Genomic DNA, 23460 nt, shown 5'->3' with positions numbered 1-23460 from the left:
TTTTTATTCATCGGTTGGTCATTACCACCTCTATTTTTACTCGTAACAATTTAGATCTTTTGCCATCCGGTACTTTTTCTTAATTTTTGTAAGTGTCATACATATACATACATACAGAAAAGTCAAATGTTAAAGCGGTTAACAAAATATAGCCACCCCTTCTCCCATTCAAATTAGAATGTCTTAAAGAATAGAATTCTCTTAGAATATCTTAAAAAATGTGTTTATTTTTTTAAAGTTTGATTGTATCTAACGAACAAACGAAACACTTTTGTATTGAGGTAAATTTTGTCCAATGAACTTATTTTCATTCGAAAAATACGTAGTAGTTCTATGTATACGGAATATTGAAACGCCCTGTATAAAAATGATATCTATTTTAAAATGATTTAATAATGTATTTTAAAATGACTGAAAATATCTAAACTCTATTACTAACGTTTGCTTAAATAAAGAAATAGATAAACCCCTATTCTTAAATAAAGCATGAAATTCATACTGGCGATCTGTGATAAGTGTTATACAATATTGAAATATATCAAATGTAGGTTTCCGGAAAAGATCTACTTCCAGCTTTATTCTAAATTATAAACCATAAAAATATATAAAAGAATATTTTATTGTAATAATTGTATAAAAAATTATAAAATTGCTCACTATCATGCTATAACTATTTACAAAATAAATACCTAATATAATATTAGAATGCAAACATATTATTAATTATTGAACTAGATATAGTTTTAAGAAAGTTCTTTTGCTTTTTGTAGGTAAAATACATCTAAAGGCACATGCATCAGTAGTTTGTTAGATATCCCCATAAAAAGTCCAGCAAGTTTTTTTCGTAATTGCGGCAACATCACCTTGAACACTTCATGACCGTTTTCTCTCAGAAATAAGTTAATGGCTTCAGCTGAAAATCAAAAAATTAAATGTATTAATGTTTTAATAATAGATATATTTGATCAAACAGCTTTGTTGCAATATAATAGTTATAATATTATTTGAATTTAATATTATACTAATAAAATTTCTTGACACATTCAGTGTCAGTCAATCATTCAGTATTGAAAATATAATAATTTCGGACCATTGTCTTTATTTATTTTGATTAACACAACGTTGTGATCAGAAGGATCACTAGTGTAAACTAAACTAATTCTTAAAACTGCCCAGCTTTTATACTACTATTCTCATTCACCCGTGAAAAAGTTGGGTGTAGTCAACCGTGAGGTTGTCCACTTCGAATGCCTGCATTGGAACGTTTTATCAGTGGTTGCCATATCGTAGCTATTTCGGTACTAGGATTGCTAAAAAGTTTATTATTGCTTGCTATAAAAACGGCTTCTTTAAATTTACGGTTTTTTTCAATGAGGTTTTCTGTGGACAACCCGAGCTTCCGACCACTTTATATTGTACTGTTTTGACCAAACATGGTCCGCAATACCTGACTTTAAGTCGTACATTTAGAGCACGTTTAGTCTCTTCAATATACGACTCACCGCATTAAGAAGGTACCTGGTTGATGCACTCTTTCTCATGTTTCAATAATTCCGGACTTGTTTGTGTTAGGACGCTTCTTAGAGTCGATCCCGACTAGACAGTTTTAATGTTATACTTTCTGGCTATTTGCCTGATCTTTTATGACATTCCTTTTACATATGGAATAGTCAAGAGAGAGCAAGTATCCTTCTGAGGTCGATGAACCAATGAGTCAGTTATACAAGTTGATATAATTTTATATATGGACTTGTGATAGTCCCATTGGACGAACTATTGATATTGAAAATACCAAGAATTTAGGTACAACTTCGAGAAACACCTCACTGTAGTATTGAGTAATAAAAAAGATTGGAAGGAAGAAACGTTTGCTCAGTATGTAAAAGACCATACCATACCATAACTTGGTATATTGACGCTTCCCAATCCAAAGCTGGGACAAGGATAGGATATTTGGGCCGAAATCCTTCAAGCAGAAATTTACGCTATCAAAAGATGCGTACAATTTATCTTAGATAGGAACTATCAAAAACAGGAAATAGCCATCTTATCCGATAGTCAAGCAGCACTACACGCGATTACCTCAGTTACCATCAATTCAAAGTTAGTCAAAGAATGCCTAGAGAAGCTCAACAAATTAGGCAGAGAAAATAAAGTCCTCCGACTCTTAGTGCCTGCTCACCAAGGGATAGAAGGCAATAAAAAAGCAAATGATCTTTATCCTTAGAAAAGAAGCGAACACTCCACTAACTGGACCAGAACCGCTCTGTTTTCCAAGCGGGAACCAACTGAAAGCGGAACTAAAGAATCTTGAAAACTCCATCCGGAACCAGGAATGGGTGTCCCCCGAGGGGTGTCTCACTCGGGTAAAAAATGTACACGTACTGCCAAAATATCCTTCCAATGCTAAGCGACTGCCAATGACTATGAAGAAGACTGCCTCTGACTGCCATGTAATTATTATAGGTGACTGCCATAAGACTGCCAGCGACTGCCAAGAAAATGTACATGTAATTCCAACAGTGAGACACGAGACACCCCTCGGTGTTCCCCAACGGTCTAAGACTTTTCGACGATGCGATGCTCACGCAAAAACGGCGTTAAACGCACTTAAACGGCGTGTAAGTGCTACACGCCCCACTAAGTTTGTACCCTTAGTCAGGGCCGGATTTCCGCCTAGGCCTGCAAGGTCCGGGCCTAGGGGCCCAGCCAGCCTAGGGGCCCCATGCAATGAGTGGCGCGCAAGGCGCCAGGCGCGCTTTTATATATAAGCTCCAAATTGGCTATGACCGGCACTGCCCTTAATTGCTTCAAAGATTAGGATTTTTTCTATCAGTGTATGAGCATTTTTTATTCCACCGGTTGATCAGTAAATTACCATCTCGATTTTTACTCGTAACAATTAGATCTTTTGCCATCTTAGTCTGCTTACATTGTTATTTGTTATATTATTTTATTATTTCTTTTTTAATAACTATTCATACTTATAAATATACCGAGGGTGATTAATTTATAATTTGCCACAATCCCAATGGCACCCAACGTTTAGGTTTATCGTGGTGAGGTTAGGTTAGTAAATGTGCATTCACTTACTTAAAATGCTATTATTCCTAAAAATATTTTTAACCATCATCCTCATTTTCTTGACTGTAAGGTCAACATGAAGAGCATCTATGTGAAGATATTGTCTTCCCTGAATTTCATTTACGCTTGTCTTTCCTTTCAACATGCAATCCAAATTATCTGAAATTGAAGAACCCATTAAAATTTTTATCATGAAATTAATATTATATATTAAACAATAAAATATAGAAAACAAATTTCTTGCAGTAGAGGTATATAATAAAATTATATAAGGATTCTTGCCACTTAACTGCTAATATAGAAATTCAATTCTACGCTGTGTTTGTCATAATGCGGATCAACCTGCTCTCACTACCGGTTTCGGAGCCCTACTCCATTATCAGGTGAGCTTGGGAGATCCACAAAATGACAACCACAGCGCAGAGATAGTTAATTCCGACTTGTCGGAAAGTATCGGTTAGATATTAATATAATTTTATTATATACCTCTACTGCAAGAAATTTGTTTTCTATATTTTATAATTTGGCTTGCCTGAAAAAAAAGCCTTTTACCATCCTTTTACTATCGATAGTTGCGCCTCGGTGGTACGAAAGTACTACCATTGCACGCAGGCCGCTATCTCCCGTTCGGGACTTAATATCTAACCGATACTTTCCAACAAGTCGGAATTAACTATCTCTGCGCTGTGGTTGTCATTTTGTGGATCTCCCAAGCTCACCTGATGATGGAGTAGGGCTCCGAAACCGGTAGTGAGAGCAGGTTGATCCGCATTATGACAAACACAGCGTAGAATTAAATTTCTATATTAGCAGTTAAGTGGCAAGAATCCTTATATAATTTTATTAAACAATAAAGAGATATTGTAGATTTCTTTTTCATTGGCCAAAAATAGACGTTTTTCAAGAATTATGGGGGGTTCAAAAGATATAGATCATAATTTTAAAATGTTTTCTTTGTTGGCCAAATGTTGACTTTGCATATACAGGGTGTCAAAAGATAAAGTAACTATGTTTCTTCGCTGGGTGATACTACTATATAAAAATAAAAAAAAAGTTCATATGAACAGGGTGTCCCATTTTTGTTGAAATCATACGGTATCTCCGTTATTAGTAAAGATAGGAGTATGTGGTTTGCACAAACCTGTCCCACTTTTTTTGTCAAACGGAAGATGCTGTAAACAAAATTTTCGTAGCCTTCTTCGTTTCTAAGCTACAGGGTCTTTTCTAAAATTTTGCAATTTGGGACAGCCTCCTTATTTCCATTATTGTGGATGATATTGAGAAGGTGAAAACTGATTTTTGTAGAACTTTTCGTAACGTAGCATACAGTGGCGTAGTCTGTTTTTCTACGAAAAAATACTAATGAACTAAAGTTTTTTTTTTCAAATGGAACACCCTGTATATTTATAAATCCTATGATCCATCTTGCTATGAGCTTCTCAAAAATATATATCACCATTTACTGCAATATTTAAGATTTTATATGATTTTCTTATTAGTAGGCCGTGATAAATAACAAAGAAATCAAAATGGTATCTACTACAAAATGGCGATTGTGAAAAATTCCGTAACAGCCCTGAAAGGATACTTTCCATTAGGATAGAGAGTACTACTAGTGGTACTTTTTTAGTCGTATAGATACAGTAATTTCAACAGATGATATAAAAAGCTAGAATTTTATTACGTAAAAAAGGTGTTCTTCGTTTAGTTTACGATGCATCGATTTTAGTATTAGTGAAATGATAAAATGTAAAGAAATTTTAAATAAATTAATCGCGGTTTCGCTAATGCTAAGATAGGTGCATCGGAACCTTTAAACGCAAATATCTTGAAAACCATTCGAATTAAACGAAAAGTATCTTTTTACATAAAAAAAGTCCCAGCTTTAATTTTCATTTGTTGAAATTACTGTATCTATAAGGATAAACGAAGTACAGCGAGTAATACTCTCTACATTAATGGAAAGTACCCTTTCAGGGCTGTTACGGAATTTTACACTATCGCCCTTCACTTTGGTATTAAAATGTCTGTAAGTACCAAATTTCAAGAAAAACGGTTTACCAATGTTCTTAAAAATAAACAAAATATCGAGCAAAATATCTTATTTTTATTTAACCTTTCGAAGGCTGTAATTTCTTTGGGAAGCATTTTAGGGCATATGTTGATAGGAACTTTTTGTTTTATTTTTACCTGTAGAATCACCCACCGAATTTGGATATTATACTATTCAGGTCAAATTTAGCATTGTTTTATAATTCATTTTGAAAATATATAGATTCATCTTTACCGAATTGTCCTAAGAAAGTTCCATTTCCACTAGCTGGTAAAATAATTAATATACCACTGCTCTGGTATCTGGCATTAATTCTCAAAGAAGGTATATTTATTTTTGCTTCAAATGGTCTACCATTTTCGGACAACCTAAAATAAATTACTGATAATATAATGATCATTTAACTAAAACACTTCAATCTTCAATACGTACTTTAACATAGACATAGTAAAATTGCTTGCTCCATATATGTTCATGTCTTTTAGTGAGATCTTGTATCCATTAGGACCACCCGTCAACGAAAGGGACAGCTCGTCCATCAAGAATGGTTCCACGGATGGCAGTTCCACTTCTTTGATACCGGTGGCTAAATACGGTTGCAAGTGATGCAAGGCTCCTATCAGACACTGTGTGAGCTTTGGATCGTCTTCGTAGCATTGTTTCACATAAGCAGCTAAATACATAGAAATAAAATAGTTTAGCAAAACATATGCTAAATGTACTATATACAGTATGTATAATATACAGTATGTGTCCCCGGATTGTCTTTACAAGAGGAAAAAAACTTTTTCATTATTGACATTTTGGGAAAAATGCTTCTTCATGAAAATTTAAGCTTGTTCTGAAAGGTTAATCCCGTTTATACTTTTCTAAATTTTCACACCGTTCCCGAGAAAATTAAGAAAAACATACATACATACATACGTACAGCCGTTACTCGCAGACGAGTATTAGACACACATAAAGAAGATGGTCACGCAAGGCGTTTTCTTTCATGAGCTTTTCTGTGACTGAAAAGCCCGATACGTGATGTTATCTACCTACCCCACTCCGGACATTCAAAAATCTCATTGCTTCGTTGCCGATGTTGCCTCTTTATTTTTTGGTTGTCGCTGTTAACTGAGTTTACAACTCTTCTCCATTGAGTTCTATTATGAGCTGCTTTTTCCCACTCATTCTGCATGTTAAGCCCCTTTAAGTTTTCGTCGAAAATGTCCTTGTACCTTTTCAGTTGTCCACCCGGCCTCCTCTTACCGTCAACAAGCTCACCGTAAAGCAGAGATTTTGGTATGCGGTTTTCTTGCATTCTGCATACGTCACCAGCCCATCTTAAGCGGGATTTTGTAACCATGACTTCAATACTCTCACAGTTAGCTTTTTCAAGAATCGATACGTTTGAGACATGATGGAACCACCAGATTCTTAAGAGTTGTCTAAGGTGTCTCTGTTGCAACTTGTTTAATGCGTTCATGTGTCGGCGGTACGGCACCAAAACATAAAAAGACGGTTAAAAATCTAAAAATCAAAACGCGCTTGTATGGTAATATAACTTCGTTTTTATTATTTGATAGATTGTTATTCATAGAATTTTAAATAACGTCGTAATTTTTGTTGTTTTAGAATGTTAAAGAAGCACAACATTTATTTAGTTCAATGCTACGGAAAGGGTGATGATAGTTATCGGAAAATGTGATACTTTAACAACAGGAAAGAATATGAGGTTAATCAAAATTAATAATAACCATCTATCATAGAAACACCTTTTGATTTTTAGAACTTGGAAGAAATTCAATCATATTTTCATGTATTTCTTAATTTTCTCTAAAAAAGAATGGACATTTTGAAAAGTATAAACGGGAATTACCATTTCAGAACAAGCAAAAATGTTTATGAAGAATGCATTTTTCTAAAAATGTCAATAATAAATAAGTTTTTCCTCTTGTAAAGACAATCCGTGGACATACTGTAGAACTGTAGATAATATAGTTAAAAATAGGTGGCAACATTTAAGAGTAAGAACTAGGGAATAAAAGGGGGGGTAGAGGAATTATGAATTCGACAGAGTATAGCTTCATTCAGAACCTCACAATTAGTGGAATAAAAAGGGAATAAATTAGTGGTTTCAATTACACTTTATACTTTCTAATTTACGATTATTCACAATGTTTAAAATAACACAATTCAAAATAATAGGATATACTAGCAACAGCTTAGGTTAGTCAGTTGTATCCATAGAGAAAGCCTAATATTTAGCTTATAAAACAATCAACTTTTGATTTCTAACCACAATTTCTCTTGACGGAAGATAATCAAAGGTCAAAATGATATTTCTCCAAAATTTTGAAGTATAATTAGTGAAAAAGTTAATAGTTTGAGTAAATTACCAAATTAAAATTAGTAGAAACAGTTTCAACTGTTTCTACTAATTTTAATTTGGTATTACGCCACTATCAATAGTTTATAATTGAGGCGTTGAGAACCAAAGCGGACCATCCCACAAAATTGTCCATATTGAGATAATCACAAAACTGGACATAAAAATGCATAATACTGGTTGCCAAAACGGACCATCCGCGCTTTATTTACTCTAAAACAGATGTCGCCACAAAACAGGTTGGTCCACATGTAATAAAATAACAATTAACTGTTTGCCATAGAGGACTATGTGCTTGGTCCACTTTAGCATTAAACAAAATCCTAATTAGTGGGATAGTCCGACATATACATAATATTCTACTGACTACTTCATTGAAAAAAAAACCGTCTTACATTTCACATTATTCGAGACACAAAACTGAAAGAAAATGCCTAGCTTCAGACTTAAATATTCGTATTCTTTCTGATGAATATAAAAAATCAACGAACAATTCTTTGTCTGACGAGTATTTTAAATACAAAATTTGACTTATATTTTCACGCGCCAGTCGTTGATTCTTGTAAGAAATGTGACTCCTTCCAAAGCGAGCTAAAAGTACAGGAAAATGAACCAGACAAAAAAAATATGAAGAACTTAAAACTCCAAAAAGAACTCCATCTCAGGAAAGCTTCTCAACTGAAAGACGCCATGGCCCAGGATTCTCAAATTCCAGTTACGAGCGACACTACTGTTTCTGAGTTTGATCTCATGAAAACGTTACCTACCCCAGTAATTTCAACCGGCATCACTTACTACAAACGGCAATTATGGACCCTACTTGGGGTCCATAATCTGCAGACTGAAGAAGTAACTATGTTTGTTTGGGAAGAGTCTGTGTGTCAGAAAAATCATCAGACGCATATACATCAATGCAAAAGCATGTGTCAGACTCCACGAAAACAGCAGATTTTAAAATTGAGAGGGAGTCCAACACGAGCAACAAGGTGATGTTATATAACCAAAATTAGTCATTACATTGTTAGAATATTGCGAATTGACTTTGGAGATAAGGGTGTAAACATTGATGGTAAAAAACTAAATCATCTAAGATTTACCGATGATATCGTATTAATAGCAGACTGTGTTGCCGAAGCAAAAGATATGCTCGAGAGACTTAACACAGCATCTGTTGGTGTGGGTCTAAAATAAATAGTCAAAGACTGAGCTTGATTGAATGCCAAACATGGTAGTGAGCGATGGTGTGTATATTGGGGGAGAGACTATATTGAACAAGTAAGTTCCTACAAGAACCTAGGACACGAAATACGCATTGGCAGAGACAATCAAACTTGCGAGATTGGTAAAAGAATAGACTTAATTTGGACTACCTTTGGCAAATTGACTAGACATGTATTCCGGTCTGACATCCCAGTGTATCTCAAGCGGAAGGTGTATAATTCTACCGGTATATTCTACCAATACTGACATATGATTCTGAAACTCCAACCTCAACCAAAAATAGTGCGAATAAAATAAGAGTAACGCAACGAACGAGCCATGTTAGATCTATCTCTTAAATATAAGATACCTAATAAGCATACGCAGTATGATTGGGTTGCTATATACGGTGGAAAGAATCACTCACTTGATATAGAGTTGGACCGGACATCTGGCAAGAAGAACCAATAATCGGTGAACTAGGAGAATTATTGAATGGAGGCTCAGGCAATCTCTTAAAGATAAAATACTTAATAAACATACGCAGTATGATTGGGTTGCTATATATGGTGGAAAGAATCACTCACTTGATATAGAGTTGGACCGGACATCTGGCAAGAAGAACCAATAATCGGTGAACTAGGAGAATTATTGAATGGAGGCCCAGGCAAGACACTTATCGTAGCTCAGGCAAGACACTGGTCGTCCACCTACATGCTGCGCTGGCCCGACGATATTAAAAAAATTGTGACAAATTGGATGATTGCTGCGAGATATTGTGAGGAGTGGCAGAGATTAAAGGAGGCCTATGTCCAACAGTGGACGCGAGTGGCTGTATAATGGTAATGATGAAAGAAACAATCTTGGAAATTTCCGTTATCATTAAAGTGGCCATAAAGTGGCAAAAGACACTGTCAACTCAATGGAGCGCTGCAAGATTTTTAAGCTTTATAAATGTCTTTAATAATTTGTCATTCATTGTCTCTGTTATATTAACTAAGTGTAAATATCTATAAAGATCAAACTATTAATTCAATAAAAAAAGGTCAATAATTATATACAGTACCCAAGCAGCATTTGGACGTCGGGACAACGTTGTGTCACGCGACCAAACGTCGGGACGCGACGTCGGTACAACCTCGTGCCAACCCTAGTCTGCACTAGTTTGGAGAATAATTTTTGGGTCGAAACGACGTTGGATACCGACGTTGGCTAGAAGCCTAATTTAGTACAAACTGCAACGTTGTTTAAAATCCTAATTCACAGAAATACAAAACTAATATGGCGGTCTAAGTCGCGTTTTATCCTAAATTGGGATAATTATAGTAAAAATATTATTTTTATGATTTAGTGAGAGACATATGTCAGATGGCAGTGAAGGAAAACAAAACAAAAGTATTTAAGTGTGGAGGATGTTTGAAGATCATAATTATTGAAACACTTTAACCGACTCTGTAACTCGTTACCCAAGGCAAAAAAGTTAAACGCAAACAACTTTATTGATAAATGTATTGTTCCTACTTTGAAAAATACTAATGGGCCTTTTTTTTTAGTAAAATGAGAATAATTTATTCGCAGTCGAAAAAATTGTTTCCGCGTGTTTTTTAGGGTCAAATATTTCAAGTTAATGTATTCAAAAAGCAGGAATTGATATTTCAGGAACGAAACATTTTCTTATTTAACAACATGGCGGCTTTCACTTTGTTGTTTTGGAGATTGAGATGGAGTAGTTCGAGTAGTCGCATACTGGACTAATAAAGTCGCAGTTCGGCCTTAACAGGTAGTATACTAGTCGCAAGATTGCCTCATTTAGTCATCCTAGAGTCTAGCTTGTGCCGCCCTCTATAATCTAAATAAACGAGGGAGTGGATAAGTATCGGTAATATATGTCGATGTATATTTAAATTTAGTTTTATATGTACCTTTCTTATGTCCCATTTTAATTAAGTTTTTTTTTATAAAAACAAAAACAGTTGCAAAAAGGTAGTGACTCGACGTCCTACCAACGTAAGAATAAGGAAATCTAAACAACGTTGAAATTAGTAAAACAGACGACGTTTGCATAACGTTGGAATAGGTCTTGAGACTGACGTCGGAAAACTCTATATACTATATTGTCCAACGTTGTAACTACGTTGTCCGAATCACCTAAAGATCACTTACGCAAAAATGGTTACAAGACAACGTTTATCCGACGTCGCAGAAGCTTCTACTTTGCTGTAGTACTAGTCCAACGTCGGCACAACGTTATAAAAACGTTTAAATTTATTTTAATACCTAAGGTAGGGAGCTAACTATTTTTTGTAACTAATCCAACGTTGTGTTTAGTAAACATGTGGTCGCAAGTCGTGAAAATGCTACTTGGGTAAGTAACCCTTATTATATTTTATACTATTTGTATTTAATTGTAATGTTAATCCATTTATCAATTGCCTTAAAATAAGAGGGACATTTTATGTTTATAATTGATGTGAAACTAATTATAATATATCATTAATTCATTTATTACAAGACTCTCTACACCCGGTAGATAAAGAAGCCATGCACTTCAATTACATGATTACAAAATATTCTTCTTACATAATTCTTTGCTTAAAGGTGTTTAAAACACGAAAATATAATATAGCTACATGCATGCGTATCTGCAATTTTGCAATTGGATTGCATTGCTTCATTATTGCGGGAATAAACGTTTAAATAAAATAGTGCCTATAATTTATTTTTTAATTGGTATACACATAAAATTACACAAAATTTATAGAATTTTTATTTTGGAATCTGTGGTATCGAAAGTGCATCCGCTTTCACCAAACATTTTTTGTTTATTCTGGGCGAAAGTCTATTAGGAGGCATTGTACGAGGTTCTGACATAATATAACGATACAATCAGATATCACGATAAACCTGCTAATAGAATTATACAATATGATCGAAAAAAAAACGGCGTCAGTGAAGATCGATGTCATTTTATATGTAAAACTATATGGGGAATGTCATCGATGTTCATCTGCAAATAGGTTTACTAAAGTAATCTAAATTAAAAGATTGATTAACTAAGTGATACAAAATGTTACAGAAAGCACTATCCTATTCTTTTTATTGAAAAACTATAAACATCAATTCAGAATATAGTGAAAACTTGAAAAAAATAATTCAGGAAGTAAAACCCCAAAAAAAATCCTTAAAAATAGAATTTAACTTCCTGTTTCTCTGGAAATGAATCTAAGGTATAGTGTAAAATAGTTTTTAGACTAGGGAGGGATTGTGTGTGTGCTCTAAATATTTTGGGTGAGCGTAGCAATGTTACAGCCTGGGCATCAGGGCACGAGGGTCACATGGGTAACGAAAAGGCAGATGAAGTACCCAAACAAGGCACATCAATGCGATTTATAGGCCCCGAATCCTCCAAAGACGATGGGTGGAAAATCTCTAGAATGGTGGAGAAATTCATCAGGGCAGAGAGAAGGGAAAAAGTTCATAGTAGAACATTCGCCAAAATTCGGCAGACCTAATAAGCAAAGACAAAAAGACAGTCAAAGTTGTAGTGGGTCTACTAACAGGGCTTTGTAAGCTGAATAGGCATCTATAGCTAATGGTCTTGACGGACGAAGCCATGTGCAGGTTGTGTTAATCTGAAGAAGAATAAGAAACCACAGAACACATTATATTATGTTTGTGCGACAGTTTGGCAAATGTGCGGTTCTGGGTAATAGGCAATGGTGCAACGAGTCAGAGAAGATTGTGATTTGCTGACAGCTTGCAAAAAATACAAAAAAAATTGACGAATATTTTTCAGGAACCGTGTTCCCTAATAATAAAAGTTTTAGACATAACATAGAAAGAGGACAAGAAACCATAACCAAAATAAGAAACAGAATACAGCTATTATGTAATGATCTATCAGAATTTATCAGTCTATCAGAACCCGAACTGGCTGCTGCATCTGCTTACGTTGGACTCAATCAACCCTTAACCCTTACTAGGTATTTTGTGTACAGAAAATGGCATGAATGATAGCTGTTTGTTCTGGCAGTTCTAAAGCTGATATAGTTTGTAGTAATTTCTTAATTTTAAGGACATTTCTCTTAATTGTAAATTATAATTATAAAAAGCAGGAATTCTGTAGAAACCAAACTAAAGTAAAATGCAAATAATAATGGCATGTACTTTATTTTATAATACAATAAAAGAAAAATTCTGCTAAATGTTGCTAAATGTCGTTTGCATGATGACACTAAACATTTGTTTCGACAAATTAAATCAGAGTGATTTTAATTGTCATTGTCAAAGTTCTATTGATCAGAAAACGCTTTGATCAAAGGTATATACTATATACAGGGTGATTCACGGCGAAGGTAAGTTAGATGTTTTTGGAGAACCCGTTATAGGATTTTTTTGAAAATTTAGATTTTTACACCAAATGATTTCAGCATTACAGTGTTGCCATTTCGTATTAAAAGTAGTAGCATCTTTGTTATTTTAAATGGAACATCCGGTATATTATTACATTTTTTCAAAACTTCTATTGTACTGTCCTATACCTATCTCTCATAGATTTGGGATAAAAAATAAAACATGTGTAACATTGACAAAAATATGATCTTAAATAAGCATTGGTTGTTAAATCATGAATTCGGCATATCGAAAGAAAGTTGATATATTCGTTCTGTCTAATTCAACCGATTGGATATAAAATAAAGACATAAAAAATATTTCCGTTTGTTATAATATTGTTGAAATCTGTGTTATTCTAAATTCAACCCTACATGATATTTAAAAAGTCAAAACCCTAATAAAATAGGTTTTCAACAATAAATCATGTTTCTATACCTAAACATTCTGGTTCCTTCAGTGTCTTCCGGTTTTTTCAGTAGAGCTATTTAAAAATTAATAATTTTATTAATATAGTTTTATTTCAAGAATTTTGTTACCTTGGTAATTTTAGAAATTTGGCAAATACTTAGAAAGTTGAATAATTGTCATGGTAACGATTTCCTTTAAACGATTCAATTATAATAGGATTATCTCTTAAGTGACTTTAATGAAGAAACCAAAAGGTCTTGGTATAGGAACAAGATATATCGTTAAAAAGCAATTTTATTCGTGTTTAGAATTCTTAAGTAATATACATAAGATTGAATTTAAAATAAAAAAATAGTTATTTTATAATTAATGAAAATAAATATATTTTTTGTCATACGCTCCCAAAAACAGCTATTTTACGGACTCATTTCAGTCCGTAAAATGTTTCTTTTTCGGCCTAGGCCGTAAAGGTCGTCATGGCAACCTTTATGGACTAAAATGTCTAAATTGTTGATGAATTTGTGTGATTTTGTGACAAATTTCGAATGACATGTCAAAATGCGATGAAATAAACAAACTCGTTACTAAGATATGAATTTATAAGCCAACTTTTTCAAACATTATAATTTCAAATATGGAAAATTTGCAAATATGCGTTCTAAAAAACTGTAAAAAGCGTATGACAAAATAGTGTATGTAACACGTACCTTAATTATGTTTTTTAGGACTCATCTACTATTTGACTCGGCTAACGCCTCGTCCGCAAACAGTAATGATTCGTCCTAAAAACATCATTTTAGGTACTAGTTACATAAATAGCTATTTTGTCATACGCTCCCAAAAACAGCTATTTTACGGACTCATTTCAGTCCGTAAAATGTTTCTTTTTCGGCCTAGGCCGTAAAGGTCGTCATGGCAACCTTTATGGACTAAAATGTCTAAATTCGTTATTTGGTTGTTTTATTTTGTCATTCGAAATTTGTCACAAAATCACATAAAATTATACATATATTTATAATTAAATTATTAAATACTAACAATATCAAAAGCTAAGTTATTTGTTTAAAGTAAGTACCTAGGTACCTATTTAAAAGAGGCTTTTAAATTAAAATATTCTTAAATTACAGTCACAAACAAGACATAATCATGTGGTACATTTTGGCCTAAGACAAGCATATTTTCTATACAACTCAACTGGATTGACAACGTTCCCTTCTGTTCACCACCGGAAACACTCTTTTGATATTAGTTTTTGTATCCGCAAGGGTAACTAAAAGGCAGCTGTTGTCTTTTTCTATGATGTCTTGCACTCGTAGAGAGTACAATTCTTCTCTTCTACATGCTCCACAAAGGCCAATGACAAGAGCTACCTAAAAATCAAATACAATGGAATAAGAAACCATCTATATATTTTAAAAATCATTATCGCAAACTTACCTTAGTAAGTAAATAAGTTTCATCACTAGCCGTGGCCAAAAATCACCGATCTCTTTTATGGACAAAACCTTAGACTTTTTAGGCTCGTAACCAACCGAATTCCTCTTCAAAAAAAGCAATAAGTTTTGGAAATTTGTCAATATAAATATCTTCTTTAACACTTAACACTGCTCTCAGCATGGAATATTTCGACCAAATTGACGATGGTTTGAATGTTTGTGACTGTAATTTAAGAATATTTTAATTTAAAAGCCTCTTTTAAATAGGTACCTAGGTACTTACTTTTTCGTGGAAATAATTTAGCAATACATCTTCATTTACAACGAATACGCCATTTTGTCTTTCCATTCATTAAAAACATCATATTCTTTCTGGTAAATGGCACGAGACTTCACAGGAAGTAAATCCAACACGATTTCTTTGGCCTTATTAGCAATATGTTCGGGATTTTGGAACATTTTAAAATTGTTGATGAATTTGTGTGATTTTGTGACAAATTTCGAATGACATGTCAAAATGCGATGAAATAAACAAACTCGTTACTAAGATATGAATTTATAAGCCAACTTTTTCAAACATTATAATTTCAAATATGGAAAATTTGCAAATATGCGTTCTAAAAAACTGTAAAAAGCGTATGACAAAAAATAGTGTATGTAACACGTACCTAAATTATGTTTTTTAGGACTCATCTACTATTTCGGACTCGGCTAACGCCTCGTCCGCAAACAGTAATGATTCGTCCTAAAAAACATCATTTTAGGTACTAGTTACATAAATAGCTATTTTATCTCCCTCTGTGATTTACAATTGGTTTTTCTTTGGACTGGTTGTTTTTTGGACAGATCAAATATATCGACTTTCCTTTACTTATATCCCAAATTTCAACACTCAAACAACAAAAATGCTCATTTCATGATTTTACCAATGTTTTACTTTTTATTTCAGAAATTATTGGTTAGTATAATAGAAAAATTATGAGATACGAAGCCCATTTTCCAAAAATGTATTAATTAATATACCGGGTGTTACATTTAAAATAACGAAGATGCTACCACTTTTTAAATGATGCAGCATATATAAATAATATAAATAACATGCGGAAAATAATTTAGAGAAATGGGTAGGTGTTTTATGTAAAAATCCAAATTTTCCAAAAAATCCGTTTAGCGGTTTCCAGAAACGTCTAATGGTAGATTAGACCGCCGTGAATAATCCTATAGTTAACTTTATTTAAAAAAAGTTGCATGGCGCCTAAAAAGCATATTCTACATTACTTTTTATTTGCCCCCCCCCCCTCCACTAAAATAAAAATTCCTGTACCCGCCCCTGTCTATAGGGTTAAATAGCAAATATAAAAAGTTATTGTGAATGATTTGTATTGTGAATATTTGTATTTTTTAATAAAGAAATGTTTAAATTATTTTTAGTTTTAATAATTTTAGTAATTCTTATTTTTCATTATAGTAAGTTTATGTAGATACGAAATCTAATTGTCATTATTGGGGGTTTTGTATAGATCTAATAATTTCTTATTGACTATTTGAAATTTCGCTTAGAGTACAGGAAAATCTTAAATACGAATAATCATATCAAGATGAATACACCCCCAATGGGGGAGAAATATCGTATAATAGGCAAAAACGGTGTCAAAAATGTTGAGGTACAAAAATCGATAATAATTTGGCGCGGTGAATCTCTAGACGTCATTTACTAAAAATTGACATAAACTAACATTAATTATAGAAAGGTTAAAAAAGGATAGAACGTCTCAAGACACACAGATCTATTTCCATAAAATTATTATTCTCAAATAAACTACACTATTTAAAACCATTTTTACTAAATATAAAAACAAATTTCAATCATATTAAAAAAAAAATAAAGAAGAACCTTCTCATTAAAAAACAAATAGGACTACAGGCTAAATAAATGACGCCTAGGGCTTGACCTCGCCCAAATTATTATCGATTGTCATTCCACAGCCGTCTTTGAAGCCACTTTTTTTTTGATCGTGTGATAGAATTATGAAGAGTAGAGAGAGGAGAAATATCCCTTATGGGTCACAACAATGGGAAGAAAAAGAGTTCCTCAAATAACCACACATAACGCATAAATCTAAAAGAATAAAAATAACATAACCAAACATTACTCAAAAAGCTTTGTTTTTATTTTTTAGAATATAAAACAATTATTTTTATACATTAGAGGCCCAGTATATTGCTGCTGAATAAAAATCGATAATTTATTTTATGTGCTATGAAAATAAAATTTGTATTTTTTTGAAATCCGCGCCTTCACGTCATATATTTATCTCTTTTGAACCATTTCCTTTAGTAAACATTTTCGGCGCAAATTTTAAATTTTAGGTTTTTGCTACAGCAGCGCCATCTGAAGTCTTCCCTTTTTTATGACCACGTTTTAATGCAAAAAAATATTGCATATTTAGGCGCAAAAGCCGTATTTAATGGTCCTTACCTCTACACTCCATAGATAAAATTGAGTATCTTGACTCACCCGGCCTCATCCTTTAGAGGATAGCAACCACAAACGAACCTACCTTGTGTAGTACATCGTTGAAAAGCTCGTTGTTCTATTTTTATAGTCTTATAGCAACATCATAAACCATAATTTTAGTTAAGCATTGGTTTCTTACAAAGCGGTACCGCAAAAGAGCGGCAGTTAACAGCGACCTACGCTGCAAAAAAGTGTGTATGGACTTCGGGGTGGGTTCCTCCAAAGCGTTTAGCACAAAAAAAATACGGCACCGTATTATATCAAGCCGCCGCTCAGTACGTTGAGATATTGCAACAACGCGAATTTTAGCGTTTTATATTTGAAATCATCTGACTCAAAGAAAAAAGCGACAGTATTTTATGTATTTAATGTTACTTTACAATAATATTCACTGCCAACATTACCGCCGCTCTTTTACGGCACCGTTTTGTATGAACCGATGCTTTACTGAGATATCAAAATTTAAAAATAAACTTTTTAAAAAACTAGAAATGTTTACTTTCTCTTGGACAAAAAAAATGTTATAATGGAAATACACCATCGGGAAAACCAATGCTCCCCCCAATTTCTAATGCTACTTTAAATTGTTATTAATATTATTACTACTATATATTGACTTACGAGGGTTATCTGCACTGATAGTTTCCTGTCCTTTCACGAGTGCACCCACTAATGTAGAAACCACCGTGATTACAAGGAACATGTTGCGTATGGCGATGCAAGTGACTAACAAACGAAATTGAGAGTAAGTATCGCGAATGTTGACTTTCTCTGGCGTTCGATAAATTGGAGAACCGTCCGTCGACTTATTCCCTGATGCGAAAAGTTAGTACCGCATCGGCGGTCAGTTTAAAGAGATACGCTCGCTTATAGCGCTTGTAACTAGGGATGGGATTTTTTCCGATGCATCTAATAACAATATGCAGCACTAATATTATCGATACATATCGATATATCGTTACCTATCAATATATCGACACCTATCGATACATCAACACATTTATCGATATATTGATATTTCAATACCTATCGATACCTATCGATATATCAAATTTAATTTTTTTATTAGACCAAAATTATTAATAAAAGTGTGTATGTAGCAATTTAACAAACTAAACAAAGATACAAAGTGTCTTTGTTTAGTTTGTTAAATTGCGACCCCATAAACAAAATAAAAATAAATTAACTTACAAAACTCAAAATAATAAAATAAGTACGAGGAATGTAAATTAAAATATAACATAAAAAAGGTAAAGACGTTATTTCAGTAGGGATGAACGGAGAAAAGCAGTGAGGCAGGACGAAATAGTGCACTGTGCTATTCTGTTGCCGAATACGCCGTACCAGTTTGGGTACGCTCCTGCCATGCCAAAAAGATATAGGGCCGATGCTGAACCAATCATGCCGTCTAATCACCGGATGCCTAAAACCCTCATCGGCCCAACAGTTACACTTCTTCAGCGGAATAAAGAGACAAGTTTCCAGAAGATAAGAAAGACAGCCGCTGGACCCAGGTTGAAATGCAGAAAACATGAAATCCAGCCACTTGACATCCGCGAACAGACTAGAGTTGTGGTCAGCAACGTAACAACTCCAAATGAATTTGCGGTAATGCCAAAAGAGAACCTACCACCTGGTGCGGAACAGGCATGGCTGGTGTGAATGGTTTCAAATCTTCCCAATATATGTAATCAGTGTCACAAATTAACTGCAACAGATGTGAAAGAACACCGAATTACGCGTTCAGGTTTCTGTGACCTTCAGAAAGAGTTCATATACAATCCGCATCAATGTATAGTTTGGGTTATTATTTGTTTGGGTGAAAATAATCTGCACCAATATGTTATCGAGGCATGTAATCTTACAGTAATTTAATAGATTGCTCGTCATATTATATCAGTTCGTAGGAGATTAGGAAAAAAAAAGATATTTATAGTATAAAAAATTAATTTATTTAACAAAATTTAATTAAAGATGTGACAAAATAGTTACTTTTCTATTGGTTCTATCGGACTATTTTCGACTATATAAATCTTTATTTTTTGTAAACTTTAATGCATAAAATATTTTCAATCTAATAACTAATTTAATGATGTAAATAAGAGGAAATTTCTCACCACTTTTTTTGACCACCCATGGGTCAAATTCTATAGTTTTCATTATATCAAACAGCCTCTGAATGTTTTCTTCAGTGCAAAACTCATCAAAATTTAATATAAATAATTTTTCCATTTCCAGTAAATAAAATGAACAAATTTTTCCACTTTCATGATCAAAGGCTTTAAATGGGTAAATAATTTCGAGTTATCCAGAGATTCGGATTCTTTTGCAAATTTTAGACAAATATCACATTGATGTATTTGAAGACCCTTTTAATTGATGTAGTCAAACATAATTAAAGGCATTTTGAGTTGAAAACATTTCTCAGAGGCTGTTTGATATAATGAAAACTATAGAATTTGACCACCCATGTGAGAAATTTCCTCTTATTTACATCATTAAATGATTTATTAGATTGAAAATATTTGATGTATTAAAGTTTACAAATAAAGATTTATATAGTCGAAAAAAGTCCGATAGAACCAATAGAAAGGTACTATTTTGTCACATTTTTAATTAAATTTTGTTAAATAAATTAATTTTTTATACTATAATATACTTTTTTTTCCTTATAAATAAACACATTTGTATCCCATTTTAAATAATATATACGAATTACCAAAACTTAGAAATAACAGTTCAAAAGTTCAACAAAAATCCTACACCCGTTTTTAAAAAGAAACATATAACCACGCACTATGTCATTCCATCAAGCGAATACGACACAGCATAGGTTTCCGGACTAAACGACTGGTGTATTTACACCACTCAATAGGCGTGTGGGGTTTGCTAAGCGGCTTCCGATGCAGTCGCTTTCTTTCGCATCTGTTATAAGTAATTTGTGTCATTGTGATCTGGTGGAGGGAAATAGCAAACCCTGGAGTGTTCCAAGTATTGAATGTCCTGTATATAACCGCTACATGTCTGTCTATTTTCTGTACAAATTTTGTTCCTATTATGTTGATTGTTTGACTATCTTTTTTTAAATGTATGATGTGTCCTTTTTTAATTTGAGTCGTTGTATATATTTGTTATATCTTTTGTTGTATCTTACATTTCTATATTTTTTGTATTTCTTGGATTTACTACTTAGTTGGACACAAGTAAATAAAAGGACGAAACAGTTTAAACTCTGGAAGCCAGTACAGCCACCAAACATGGGCATATCAAAAGAACAAGAACCTCACAAATCAGTAAAAGAAATTATAATTTTGCGAACTTAGTAAATTAATTTTGTTGATGAGATTTAAAATAATGCCCTTACCTAGTCGAATGAGCATGGTCAACGTAATTAAATAATGAGAAACATATAAACAAAAACATATCGACTGATAGAAGATACATTATAGGTATCGATATATCGGTACCTCTCGATATATCGATACTTATCGATATATTGATATATCGAAATTTATTTTTGTGGGTATAATTTAATTTACCTTTTATAAAAACTTGAATATTATATATTTTACGGTTAAAGTCCGATGTCCGGTTAATGTCGACATTAACAGGTTAATGTATGTATTTGGTTGTTTTGTTGTGTGTCATTCTCGAGATTAGCCGGGTAATGTCGACATTAACCGGACATTGGACCTTAACCGTAATATATACATAGTTTTATGAATATAGAATATGTCAAAATTCTTATATAAAATAATATTTTTATCCAAAGAAAATAAGGTATGTTACCAGGGTTGCTACGATTAGGGATATATTTGTTCCGATATATAAATAACTATCTCGATATATCGAATAGCAATAGGTATATCAATAAACCGATAACTATCGGCTATTCGATAGTTATAGACAGTTATCTATATATCGAGTTATCGATAGTTATTTATATATCGATATTTATCGATGAATCGTAGTTATCGATAGGTAAATTGCGATAACATATCGATAGGTAACATCTATTAGGCCCATCCCTACTTTTTTTAACCTGTGTGGTCCGATGAGAATCCTTGCTTTTTAAAATATAAAATACTTCTCACCTTCGCAAACAAAAAAAATAAGTTAATTAACCTTCATAGAATTGATTTTTGATAAAGATTTACTGTTCTTCTTAATTGCCATTATGTCAATTGAATTAATAATTGATTTTTAGTAGTTTGTACTAAAGTATTTTCATAAAAATTAAATACAATTTTTCGTAACTGAAGAATGTCAAAAGTTGACATATATGATATATCATTCTATTCAGAATGTCATTTTCTATCGAACAAAGTAAAAAAATACCGAGGGTGCCATTTAAAAATCAAAAGTTGTAGTCATTTCCGGTGAAAGTGGAAGTGACCAAAAACAAGTGAATACGTCAATCAATCCTAATTTATGTCATTTACTAGCATACCAAATAGTTTCAATAAATTTTTAAGTTGAAAATGATCTTTCTCCACTCGCCATTGTTAACGGTAGAATCAATATTATTCTTATTATAATTACCATATTAGGAAAGACAGAGTTTAGATTATAATAAACATACTCGAAGACTGTGCTCCAACATCACCTGGTTGCTACATAATAAATTAATTTTTAATATTTAATAATCTGGATCAGTGGCGGATACAGAGGGGGGGCATAGGGTCCGGGCCCTCCCTAAAACCTATAAATTGTGTTAAATATCAGGCTTTTGGCTTAAAAAGCATATTCTACATTACTTTTTTCCCCCCCCCCCCCCCTAAAATACATTACTGTATCCGCCCCTGAAATCTGGATAATATCTTTTTTACTTCTGTATATTATAATTATTCCATATAATTTGATCTAGCGTCCTTCGAGCTTTGCGCCCTGGTGTACTTGTACTTTACTTGTACCCTTTGGTAGGCACAACCCTGATGGTCTCCTTTTTTATGGTGTAATCACTGATATTTACTTTATCCTGATTAATTACTTTATCCATTTCAGGACATTAAGTGTCACTCCATATATGTCAGTAATTTCTCAATTCCTACACCACGACCAATCGTTTCCAATGCTCGCCGTAAGTCCACAAATACACTTAACATAATTGTATTGTCGTTTATGCGATTTTTCCATGTTGAACACACATTTTGAAGAGGTGACTCACAGGAATAACCAGCACGGAATCCAGACGGTCCAATGTACCTACTAGTTGACGCAACTGATCACACACTACAGTTTCAATTATTTTATCCATTACAGAAAGTAAACTAATTACGCCAAATTCAGAAACCTTCTGCAGATTAGGCAATGTTGGTAGCTGTGTTGGTAGTATACCGGGTGCATCTCAAAAATGGCTCACACCTGTAACTTTTTATTTTTTCAGATAAAAAAAACGAGATTTGGTATGTGAGTATATGACATAAATTAGGATTGATTGTCAATTCTTTTAGGTCACTTTCTGTTTCACCGAAAATTACTACAATTTTTAATTTTTAAATAGTTTAATTTTCACTATTTTTTTTTTACTTTATTCGATAAAAAATGACACTCTGAATAGAATCACATAGCATATGTCAACTTTTGACATATTCGCTTTAAAAACATGGTATTTTAAATTTCAATATAGAATGCCAACAAATGTCTGTGCTAAAAACTAATTTTTAATCAAAGAGCCTTAGAAAAATATATTTGATCGTCTTATGTATTTAGTGTCTTGTTCTGGCCGGCTAAAAGATGCCCAAATCATATTTTTAATCATATCTCAATTTTTTCAAATGGAACGAGAGTGGCCCATTAGCATATTTGGAAAAATCATTTTTTTTACAAATAATTTGGTACCACACACTTGGTATTTCGAGTCGAAGTGTCGTTATGAATCACATGTTACAATTTCAAATAAACCATATGAGAAAATGTCAAAAGCTGACATATGACATGTCATTCTATCCAGAGTGTTATTTTCTATCAAATAAAGTAAAAAAATACCGAG

The 23460-nt window shown here is 33.1% G+C and overlaps 1 protein-coding gene across 1 annotated transcript; it reads right to left on the bottom strand.

Annotated features, from left to right (window-relative positions):
* Positions 1 to 658: 658 nt before the first annotated feature.
* LOC115890546 lies at positions 659 to 18268 on the bottom strand. Its single transcript, XM_030910812.1, has 5 exons — positions 18090 to 18268; positions 5570 to 5810; positions 5372 to 5505; positions 3094 to 3243; positions 659 to 913 (listed from the first exon to the last, which is right to left on the bottom strand). The coding sequence occupies exons 1-5, from the start codon at positions 18169 to 18171 to the stop codon at positions 744 to 746; spliced, it is 777 nt and encodes a 258-aa protein (XP_030766672.1). The 5' UTR covers positions 18172 to 18268; the 3' UTR covers positions 659 to 743.
* Between the last annotated feature and the right edge of the window lie 5192 nt (positions 18269 to 23460).

This window comes from Sitophilus oryzae, unplaced genomic scaffold (genome assembly GCF_002938485.1).
Source record: "Sitophilus oryzae breed Bouriz unplaced genomic scaffold, Soryzae_2.0 scaffold_882_pilon_pilon, whole genome shotgun sequence".
NCBI lineage: Eukaryota > Metazoa > Arthropoda > Insecta > Coleoptera > Curculionidae > Sitophilus > Sitophilus oryzae.
This window is presented reverse-complemented; position numbering and strand designations above follow the sequence as displayed.